General features: G+C 35.4%; 1 protein-coding gene across 4 annotated transcripts in view; it reads right to left on the bottom strand.

Moving 5' to 3' along the window:
• Positions 1 to 12,313, bottom strand: part of ZEB2 (zinc finger E-box binding homeobox 2) — a 134,166-nt gene that overhangs the window by 30,955 nt on the left and 90,898 nt on the right. For all 4 annotated transcript variants that reach the window (XM_070423055.1, XM_070423057.1, XM_070423058.1 and 1 more), the window contains exon 4: positions 8,422 to 8,493. In XM_070423055.1, coding sequence (XP_070279156.1) covers positions 8,422 to 8,493 — 72 coding nt within the window. The remainder of the gene's footprint in view (positions 1 to 8,421; positions 8,494 to 12,313) is intronic.

Below are 12,313 nucleotides of genomic sequence, written 5' to 3'. Positions count from 1 at the left end.
TTCAGCCTTTCTTTCTTGCTCTCATTTGCAGAGGCATCAGCAAGCCTTTGTCCTGAAGAGAATCTTCCCTAAAATTTACAACCTCCTGTCTTCATGTCCCCAATAATTGATCTTATACTCTGTCAGAAGCTCTTTGCAATATGGCACACTTTTCACCTGAACCTATATAGCTTGTTGTGTTTCAAATAAACATCTTAATCCATATGTTATTAAAATAATTAATAAGAATGGCTAGCAATGATTACACATTTAGTACGCCTAACATTGTGCTAAACAGTTTACACACATTTCTTATTCATCCACCATTGTTTTATTCACCCAATTGAATGTAAATCCTTAATGACAGTTATTATTCATTGTATCTTTCATGATGCCTAACAAAATGCCTTGCACCTAGTAGGGTCTCCCTAAGTGACTAGTAATCTGAGTAGTTAAAGAGGATACACTTATTTATGAATGTTGCCTTTCTGAATTTGAATCTGATTAACAGCGGAAAGATATGTTTCCTTGTGAAAATAGATGCTTTGTCTTAGGTGTTAAAACATACAATTTCTTTCATTTTTAGTTTTTTCTATTGACTCTGTAAGATTTTTCATTCCTTAAGGTCTGGAATTAGGTTTTCTATTTCCTTAAAGTTTCTTTCTTAAGCCTCAGTTCAAATTCTGCACTAAACAACTAAACAAATACTCTGACTGAAGAGAATGAATGTAAGTATTTTAGTGGTTATTAACAAGTGACAAATATTTTATTCTTTGTTTATTGACTGTTATACAGACAGGAAGAAAAAAATATGATTCCTGATGCTAAACAGTGACCAAGTAAAAGAAAATCTCTGATAGCTTTCATCATCATTATATATAAACATTATAAAGACTACCAAAACTTCTTCCACATTTAAAAAAAGGATGCTCTTTAAAGATGACGTCAGATAGAAAATTAAGCTATTCCTTCTTAATCTTCATATTTTAACCTCAAATGCATTGTGAGGACAGTGAAAAGAAACTTGTACTAAAACTTGTCTGAGTCGTTTTCCAAGATGTCAAAGGAATGTAATTAGCAAAGGTTCTTAAAATGGACTGGTTAGTCCTTCCATTCTAAATTTGTTAAATATTGTATTTTTGTTTTCTAGAGAAGGAGTCTGTGAGGAGCCAATGTGAAGGGAGAAAACATTTCAGAATGCATTTACAGTATTTCTTAATGAATAATGTAGTTTACATCTTGTACATGCAAACAGGCAAAAACAAAACAAAACAGGTGAGCGTCTAGTATATGGTAGGCTTTGTATTAAGTACTTTAAAAATGCTCTGCCACTTAATCCCTACAATGCGACTTTGTACACAGGGAATCATTATTTCCACTTCAGTGATGTAGTAATGAAGGCTTATTATATATTCAAGTTCATGTAACTAGTAATTGGTAGAGACAAAATTCAAATGTAGTTTATCTGACTCTAGAATCTGGGGCACCCCAAAACAACATTTGCTTTTCATATGTAAAAGCAGGTATACATTATTCTTAAAATATTGGAAGCATATTTAATGACTATATCTAGAGTCAATATATATGGTTACTTCTTGGACAATAATTCGCTTGCATTATGTAAGATTAAGAACGGAGACCTAAATTGGCTTTGCCCAGTTTCTAGATGCAAGGTGTTTTTCTTTTCCCAGCAAAGGAAGCAGCGGCGCAGGTGGTTATTAATAGCCCTTTATAACTAGAGTAGTAGATTGTCTGAGTAAATATAACTTTCACACTTTCAAAGAGGAAACAACAGGGGCCTATTTGGGTCTTGATATGCACGTGAAACCGCATTAATGCTAATGATCACCATGTACCTACCATAGATCCTTGTTACTACTAGCTCTCAGGCAAACTCATGTTTATAATGCTCCTAAGTTTTTCCAGTTCTCTAATCTTCTTGGAAAACAGTTTTTTTTCACACACTCTTAAAACTTCTTCATAATAATTTCATTCTGAATTTGAATCTGATTAACATCAGAAAGATGTAAGATTCATTGTGAAAATATATGCTTTGTCTTATGTGTTAAAACATACAATTTCTTTCGTTTTTAAAATATTAAAACAAATGTAGCAACATTAAGTGAAATGTGGGAAATTATTAATATAAATCATATTTTGCAATGCTTTATGTTGTTATAAGTCAATTTGGCTATGCTGCTAATCTAACTTTGTTGTCAAAAGTAGTGATACCCTAGGACAGTGATTCTCAACGTTGGCTGCACATTAGAATCACCTGGGAATCTTTTTAAAATCCTGATTTCTGGGCCCCATCCTCCAGAAATTCTGTCTTTTTGTTACTAATGTTGTGGCCTCACCCCATAACAAAGAAACAGAATTTCCGGAGGATGAGGCCCAGAAATCAGGATTTTAAAAAGATTCCCAGGTGATTCTAATGTGCAGCCAAGGTTGAGAACCACTGCCCTAGGATGTTGCCCTTTGCCTTTAACAACTTGACTTTAGGAACTAAAATTCTGGTTTCACCCTGAAGATGTTGGACTTAATCCCTGCCACAGAGAATGCTTTCCCCTACTGAGGTTTTCTTCTCGAAGTCCACTTCTTCTCCACCAATTACTTGTTTATTCATTTATTCATTTTATCAGTCATAATGTGTACCATGTGTACTCACTGCTATAGTGGGCACTTTGAGGGAAACAGGGAATAGTTTCCTTCTTAAAGCAAATATTTTGAGGGGCACTTTTAAGCTATATATACATATACATATACATATACACACATATATACATATATAATGTATTTAATCACTTCAGCAATCAATCCTATGAGGTAGGTATCATTATAATCTACCTCCACTTTACAGCTGAAGAAATTGCTTTATCCTCATGAAATTAAGTAGGTGAAAGAGGTGCAAACAATATAAAGAGGAACAATGCAGCATGCCCAAATTAGTCACGTGCACCTGAGTGTGGTGGGTTTCAGAGAGGAAGAGATTGGTGTGGTTTGGGTGTTCAAGGATGACCACATGAAGGAAATGGGATGTGAGATGGCCCTAAAGGGTGGGGACAATTTGGATGACTGGAGGGAAAGGGAGAGATTATCGTGTCAAGGAAAAGCACGGGCAGAGATTCAGGTTGGCCTAAATGTGATTCTTTCCAGATATTACCGAGGATTTGGTCTGATAAGAATGAAACATTATTGGTATGAAATGGATGGCACTTAATACCAGAGAAGAATGTGAATTTTGCCCGATAGGTACTAAGGTGCAATTAAGGATGCTAAGAAGGAGATTTGGACAATGAGAAAAGAATTATTGGAAAAATGTGAACTGAGAAATAGAGGAGTGCATGAAGGCTAGAGAGCAATCCAATGTAATGGAGTCTTTCTTGTTTGGGAGACTAGAATAATGAGAGATGAAACTGTCTGGTTAGTTATTTCAGGCGAGGGGTCAAAAAGATGTCAACTTGAAAAGGTGAAAGGGAAAGCAAGTGTTGTTTGTCTCTCATTTGCTCCCTCATTTCTTCAAAACTTCTGACCTAGACCATTCCAGGATTTATGGTAATAAAGCAACCAAAACCCCATACCATTCCTGTCCTCAAGTAGCTTACAATTTAGTGGGGAGAAACATACCTGCAGGTGACTAAATATAATATGAGAGAGAATGAAATAGATCCTATAAGAAGCCTCTCAAAGGAATGAATGGTTAATCCTGAGTTGGAGATGATGAGATGGAGATGGTGGAGATGGCCTTTAAGAGGGTGTGTGATGCTGTCAGGCTAAGAAAGCTCTCAGGCTAAGAAAGAACAATGGCTTCCTAGGTTGAAGGAAAACCATGAGCAAAGGCAAAGGGGTATAAATGGTAAGCAGCCTTTCCGAGCTGGGGTATATTCTGGGCAGTGTGGTGTTAAAGGCAAGATGGAGTTAGATCATGGAGGTGCCAACTCAGCTCAAAAGCCTACTCATTCTGAAACCAATGGAGAATCATTCAAGGTTGAGTCTGAAATGGAATGGGGGATGAGTTACAATTATCCATCTGCCCTAAGTGTCAGAAAAACAACTCCTAACTTACTTTGCTAGGGTGAAGAATGTATTAAAGAAATTAGGAATTGAAAACAGGGGGCCCAGTTAGCAAGATATTATAAGACTCAGATGAAAGATGAGGATTTAAAATGATACAAGTGATGTATGACAGTGTGACAGTAGAATTCATAGTGTTTAATGACTAATTAGACAAAGTAGGTAAATGTCAAAGATGATGCCATCGTTTCTAGCAGCATCAGCTCCTCAGAGTGGTGGGAACCCTTTTGAGGCAAAAGGATATGTCTGGTGATTTAGATTTATTTCCAAATCTGCCATCAGTTAGCGATGTGGCATGTTTTTTTTCTAGTTTCCTCAACTATCAAATTACAGTTAAGGAATTGTTCTGGACTGTAACTTTTAATTTTAGAATTCTGTGATTCAATTCAACTAAACCTTCCCACTTCTTCTTACAGATTTAAACTCAGCAGAATATATTATGAAGGAGATGCTTTTAGATTCTAAAAGACTATTTTATTTATATAAAGTTAAACTTTACTATTTAGTAGATTTGTAAAATTGAGGAAGAACTTCAGAGGTCTTGTCTTTACGTTTAGTTAGGAATGAATTTTGTGTGATGAGTATTCAGAGAGAAATATTAGAGACATTGTCTTTGTTGTCCCTCTAAAAGTTATTCCAGTTAATAACAATTTTTTATCAGAAAAATTGCTTAACTTTTTTTGTTTGTTTTGTTAATCCTCACTCGAGGATATTTTTTTTCCATTGATTTTTAGACAGAGTGGGAGGGAGGGGGAGAGACACAGATAGAGAAACATCGATATGAGAGAGAAACATTGATATGAGAGAGATACAACACATCGATTGGTTGCCTCCTGTACGTGCCTGAACAGGGGCCAAGGGTCGAGCCTGCAACCAAGGTACATGTGTCCTTGACCAGAATCGAACCTGGGACCCTTCAGTCAGGGGGCCGACACTCCAACCACTGAGCCAAACAGGTTAGGGCAACTTTTTAAAAATGTATATATTCCAGTGTCTACTGGTTCTGCTTTTATTAGAAAAGAAAAATGGAATCTGATGTTAAACAGTTCTATATTCATTCATTAATAAAAACATTTATTTAGAGCCTATTAATTTTAAGGCACACTTATAGATAATGTGGTAGCCTAAGAAACAATCCAGGCTTGTAGAGTTTGCAATCTAATTTGGAAAAAACAACATATTAATTAACAACACACTACAGCCTCTATGGAAAGGTTAGCTGATTTGTTCTATAAGAGTTCATTGAGGAAGATATCAGTTAAGTTGGGATGGATAGAGGAGGTCAGTGGGATCCTCATCAGAAGGACTTGGGTGAAGAGAAATATATGGTTCATTAATAAGTAATTTCAACCAGAAAACATGTCTTATTTCAATTTCCCATGTATTTAGCATCTAAAAAGATGCTAGAGCAAAGAAATAGTAACTTATAGTTTGGAAGAGATATGTATTTATTCTCTAACAGGGCTGAGTTATAAACTGAGGATCAGCAGTACATTCCCAATTACCAAGTTTGTTGTATTTGCTCAGCATTCTTTCACAATTGTAGTTATTGGAACCTTTTGATTGAATTGACCATTCTCTCCCTTTTGAAACTTTCTTTCTTTGCCTTCTGAATATTTCATATTTTTTCTCTCTTAAAATCTTTTTTCTTTCAATGAATTTGACTTTTCTTTCCACCCACCAGGAACCCTGGCCTCAGCTTTCTACTTGTTTCAATAAACACACTCTCAATTGTAAGTCTCATCGTCCCAAAATATTAAATACTATCTGAATATATTTTCATGACTCTCAAGTATCTATAGCCAGCCCTGATTTCCTGGGTTTCAATTCTTCATTTCCAATGGACATTCTCATCTTTTCCTATATATTTGTCTAACCTTCATATGAAAATATGTGTGTCTAAAAACCAGCTCAAGGTCTTCTCCCCAAAATTGGATCTTTTTTTCTGTTTATCTAGAAATAGCAAGTATTACCACATTCTAAACACACAAAGTGTAATCTTGAAGCTATTTTGACTCCATCACTAAGAGAATCAATGGGTCCGTAAGAAGTCATGTTGCTAATTTCATCATTGTCACCACCCTAGGACAAGCTTTTTATCACTTTACACCTGAATGACTACAGTGACTTCTAGTTGGTTTTTCCCCCCCAAAAAAATCATGGTAGTGTAACATGACCCAGACTTGTGCTTGTTGCTTTGTGTTCTCCATCAGCTGGCTTCAACTTAAAATGTTCACTTCATTTCCCATGAATTGCCTCCTAGGACCTGGCCAAATCCTTTTCCTAGTCTCTGAATAAATATCACAGTTTCCTTCATTGGCAAACATACTCCTCCTTTGCTAGAAAGCTCTTCCTCACTCCTCTATGACTATGGAAAATGTACTTAGTTCAAGTTTCAGCACCATCATAAAACCTTTTCTAAATAATAACACGATGGGATTTCTCTTACTTCCGTAATTTGAAATAATTACGGTTCTTGACATTTGTTGCATATTTATCACATATTTTCACTTACTGCTCATTATTATTTTTTGAGTGTTAGTCTCATCTTCCAAATTAAATAATAACCATGTCTTGGACTACCTGACCCATCTTCTACCACACATACCCACAACAGTGAACATAGAGAAGACAGTCAATGGATACTTATTGATTTATTTATTGACTGAATACATATAAACTATAAGGAGTAGCAAGCAGTATGAGAAAAGGCATCTTAAAGCTAGATGAAAGAACATTCAAAATTGATTTTTAAATCTTCTGAATAGAAACACTTTTTATTAATTTCCCTTTAAACTTTAAGTGTGTAAAACAGCCAGTAAATTGTCACTTTGTGGAATAAATTTACTTTTGTGACACTTCAACTGCCTACAAAGGTAATAAAATTAGCATTTATTTATGCTTGAAGTTGAAATTTAATATTTATTTTTAAAAGAAACATGAATCCATATTTGATCTCATGAGTTGGGACATTGTAAAAAGTATCTTATTTGTGGTATTTATTATGATGCTTTTATATAAAGTTATTTTTTCATGTTTCTATTTTACATGGTGAGGGTACCCCTGCAACAGAGACTATTAAAACTAGAAACACTCTTAAGAAGCAACTAGTTCAATCTATTTATTTCTCAGATGTAGAGAGTGAATTCCAAAGAGGGTAACTGACTTGCCCTACGTCAGAAGCTAGTTCCTGCCAGGGCTGTACCTAAAAAGTAGGATTCTAAACTTTTCCCCAAATCCCATATTGTGCAGTTTTATTTTTGTTACTAGATTTTTATTATTTTTCTTATTTTATACCCAAGGAAGTGAATTACTACCGTGTATGTTATTAATAAAAGCATTCTAAATAGAAGCACAGCCTGAGAGGTTTATTATGATGTTCATCAATGTAAGAGAGATATGAATATAACCTTAATTACTCACATTTCTAAAACTTCATAAAACCGTAACTTTTTTTCGATTGGTGAGTTGAGTGGAAGTAGTTATGTGATTTTATTTTACTTTTTGGTGTTGTTTTGGAAGAGAACCTTAATACTGGGCACTATGCTAATATTTGTAATGGTAGTGTGAAGGGCTGTTTGAAACACCAACAATAATTAGCCTTATTCAGGAAAAGAGATAAACACAGTGAGTCTATGTAAATTTGCACTGGTGCTGTGAGAATGTGAGAGAAGATGCTGTTGGGGGACAGAACATGAACTTTGTCTGGAGACTCCATCCTACAGCAGTAGCCCAGGAAAACAAAATACCACTGACTACCTGACCACTGTCTTTTTTTTAGCTCCACTAAAAAGAATTAAAACTGTCAGTTTTTCTTTATAAAACCTGTGCTTAGACAATATTATTTAGAAGGGTTAGAGGGCACTGAGCATTCAAAGTAAAGACAGAATAAAAAGAAACTCAGATGATCAATTTTTGTGAGGGATGTTCATGGAAATTTGGTTTATCTTTCTGAAAAAACAACACATTTTACAAACAAAATTACACTGTATCATTTGAATCCTGAATGACAAATAGCAAGTGGTGCCTAGATGAGGCATATTATATTCTGGTTTTAAAATTATTTGTGCAATCTTTTAAAGTAAAAATTACTTACAGAAATTTGCCAAACTCATGATTTGAAAGGGTTTGGTCATCCACTTCACCTTTCTCAATGTTCACAGGAAAATGAAGGGTTTAAAATATATTTGCTGAATAAAATGCCAAAACATAGAGAGTTCTAATTTGCAACAAAACAGGAGATGTGTAATGTCTAACTTGATTGTGAAATCATGGAATTACAGATGGACGGGTCAGTGTTTCTTTCCCCGACTCGCTAGATCCGTATGACAGGGCAAATGTGAGCTTGGCGCGGTCAGCTTCACTTACCTGTACCATTGTTAATCGTGGTCTGGATCATGGCTTCCGGCCCCATAGTGTCATAGTCTTCCTTCATTTCTTCTGTGGGGGAAAATTATCTTTAGCATTTGAAAATTGTAAAAAGGCTTACTATACTAAGCATGCCAACCACAGGAACAAGGAAGAGTCTTTGAAAGGAAACAGAGAAAAGGCTTGTTGTAAACCTCTAAACAATAGCTTTGTTCAGGCAATTGAATGAATCCAATAGTGCTAGCTGCACAAGAACTTATTTACTTTAAGCATTACTGCAAGCTGTGAAAAACAGAGGTGCTTATTTGGGGCAAATGAAGGGCTTTTCTTCTGGTGGCAGTTCTAGTGACAAACAGGGGGAAAGATATTATTTTTTCAATAAGAGTCAAAAGCAACTAGTATTTGTACTTACAAAGAGCCATGCTAGCTGCTAGGCCTCTAGTAACCCTGGATGGTTTGAGGCAAGTCAGAATTTCTTATTTTATTTTCATACTTGTCTCCCCTTTGTATAGCACTAACCTATGCATGCATATATTTTTTTAAAATCTAATTCTACATATCGAAACTTGAAATGCCCAGTTTATAAGACAAGCACCTGTTTCACTGTTTTATAAAACCTTCGAAAGCATGCTTCCTTATTCCTTCCCCAACCCCTCTGCAAATATCTCCCTTCCTTATTTATGCCCCAGGAGATAATCAGAGTCATTTTCTGAGGAAAACATACAGATAGAACAACAGCTCAATGTTCTGATGAAGATGAAGATATGTAACATTAAAGTTGAAGACGCGTACCTGATAAAAGGCCATTTTCTAAAATGGCAATATTTTTTAATAGGAAGAGTGTGAAAAACAGGAGGATTCTTGACTTCTCTGCCTATCAAATTGTAGTTTATGTGAGAGGGCAGAGAAGGACAGTGGCCAGTTCAAAATCCTCCAAAAAAGGTAAATGAAGCATGGACTTAAAAAAAAATTGTATCTTGACAACAACAGTACTAATGAGAACCAAACACGATCCAGTATAAACATTTCCCAGTGGTAATTATTGTACTTAAAACAAGAGAAACTTTATAAACGGGTCTCTGAGTTCCTGAATTTATTCTAATCATCCTTTGCTCCTCACATTTTAGTCGCAATCATTTGATAAAAGAACAAGTTCTAGCAAATGTTACGGCAACATTAGAATAGATGTTTTACAGTTAGTGACCTGCAGCTTGTCTGTTTCTGGTTTCAGAACTGAAAAATCATGGGCTTGATAGGTAAAATAAATAGATGCTAATTTAATGCCACTGAACATATAACAGTCAGAACATTTGAATGGTATTTGTTTAAACTGTACAACCACTTTAAATTTATTCTTGGGCCTGGATTTGTCTCTTATTGAAGGTCTATTTTCACAGAGACATTTTGCATAAAACATGTAGAAGTTCAATATATAGCAAAATTGTATTGTCAATTGTAATAATTGATCGGTTGAAAGGCTCCCTCGTCTGATATTTTTATCAGTCTCTGCAAGGAATGAAATTAAGGTATTTCTCAGAAGTTCAGCACTAGATATAAATATAGCTTTTGTGTCTTTCTTCCTCGTTCTTCTCATGTGATTTCTGGTAGCTAAGAGTCAGAAGTATCATAAGTTTTCCATCTGAGAGATCAAGTCACTGAGGGGAAAACAGTTAACAGCATTTTTTTTTTTTTTGCATAATAGTGGTAATGTTCAAGATTTCTGCTGCACTTCCTTCCTCATTGTCATTTTCTTATGAAAAAGTAAAGAGAAGTTACAGTAGGTGGTTGCTTCCCAAATTATTAAATGCTGGGTGTACAAATGTGTAGTCGGCAATTTGTGTCTACTGGACTCTGTAGTAACTTTAGCTTTACCCTCTTTTATCAAAGATGGTGCAATTGCAATGGTGTCACTTTTTACCTCGAATGTACTTTGCTTCGATTTGCTGAGCACCAACCTATTCTTTTTAAATTCCAAGCTCAATTTATTAAAATGAAACACTATGCCTTTCCAGGTATGTATTTGAAACACTATGTATCTGCCTATTTAATTAGGTTTCACGTGACCCAGACGCAGGAAAAAAAAAATAGTAATTCTGAGGTTAGAAATATCCCCTTTGAATTAATGGCAGTCGTGGCTGTCTTTCCGCCTCACGCCTAACCTTAAACATTTTCCAAGACACCTCTGACTCAGCACACTGTGTCTGAAACCACATAGTATATTTATTTTTAAAACACTTGTAAAAGTTTGCATTTTCCAGTCACCCTTGGGATGAAGGTTTGTAAAAATAAAGGGCACTTTCTTCCTGAAGATGAAGAATCCTTGAATAAGCAGAAAGAGGCCAAGATGCAGGTGATTTATTTAAGTCTGTGTCAGTGATAATGATGTCATGGTTTCCAGCACACTGTGTCCACCCCATTGTGGGACAAAAGAATGTCAAGGACAATTCTAAACACAAAACTCTGATTGTGCTGGAACCGGAAAGGCACAGTAAGAACTCCACTGCGCTCTTCAGCTCAAAACCTGCATCCTGCAGACAAAGGACAGAGAGCCAGGACGCAGGAGCAAGGGAGAGGGGCTTATCTCAGAGTGGAGCTATGTGCTGAGGTAGGACGGTAGACAGCCAGGCACCAGGGATAAAACACTACTAAATAAAACAGCAACAGAATTAGAGTTATTGTCTGTAGTGTGCGTTTTGAACAATAAATAAAAAAAATATTTTATCAGGAGAAAAATGTGTTATCTAAGAGTCAGGATAAACAATGAGTAGCTTTTTAAGACCAATTTCTTTTCATTAGACATCAAGGCACCACTTTTGGAACAATAAAAAAAAAGGACAATAAATCATGACTAATCATTAGAAATAGACAGGTAATAGCCGGGTAACTTTCTGGGTCCAAACAGCCCAATGAGATTAGGGATTTACATTTTATTTAATTATTGTGATTCCAGAATGCTAGTTTATTTACCATAAAGGTAAGAGCAAAGAGCAGCCTGTTCATTTGTGTCCCAGGCAACATTAACTACAGGTGCTAACAGGGTTTGTAAGGCATTCATATGGATTATGGTATATTAAAACATTTAGAATCATGATCCATGGCCAGCACAGAAAAGCTGCCATGGTCACACACTACTACAGCTTGACATTGGTGTTTTGGCTGTTTTTCAATTACTGATCTTAATTTTTTTAAATTAAACTTTTTTTTAAGAAGTTTGGAGCGGCACATTTGTTATATCATTATTAATTATTCCTTTAAGGGTGGAAATTCGAGTAATTGGTCCTTACCCTTGATTTCTAGATATTAAAATTTAAAGCATCAGAACATTCATTCTTATAGCCCTGCATATCTAGTTCATTAACAAATATGAATAGCTAACACCAGCTCATTTAAATAGTATGTCTTACATGAGTTCTCGCCACACTCTTTTTCTGTCACACTGCTCCCAAGAATCATTGGCTCTTATTATACATGTAAATGGCTATCATAAAAATAAAAATTTCATTTAAGATTGTTAATGACTTCTGCAGCAGTCAGACTTCCTTTAATGATCATCCTCTGCCCCTAATTAAACGTATTTATCTTTCAAGCATCTTTGGCTGAGTTCTCCCTCATAGTTGAAAATCTAAAACCTTAAGACTTAATGGATATAACGATAAATGTTTATGTGTGGGATTGCTGAGATTCGAGAAACCTTCACCGAAAGCAAAATTGGAAACAGAAAGAGTACAAAACTTGGCACTGTATATTAGGACAACGAGAAAACAAATATACCGCACTCACACTCCCATCAGTCTTTTCTTCTGTGTTTTTTTTTTTTCCCTCCACATTTAATTTCTTTGGTTAGTGGAAGTGCTTTTATTTTCCTCCTTCCAGAATACCAAGCAATTCCTCT

Source organism: Myotis yumanensis, unplaced genomic scaffold (genome assembly GCF_028538775.1).
Source record: "Myotis yumanensis isolate MYYU_CA2020_CCGP unplaced genomic scaffold, mMyoYum1.0.hap1 SCAF_8, whole genome shotgun sequence".
NCBI lineage: Eukaryota > Metazoa > Chordata > Mammalia > Chiroptera > Vespertilionidae > Myotis > Myotis yumanensis.
The sequence above is the reverse complement of the archived record's forward strand: the minus strand, read 5'-3'. Positions and strand labels throughout refer to the sequence as shown.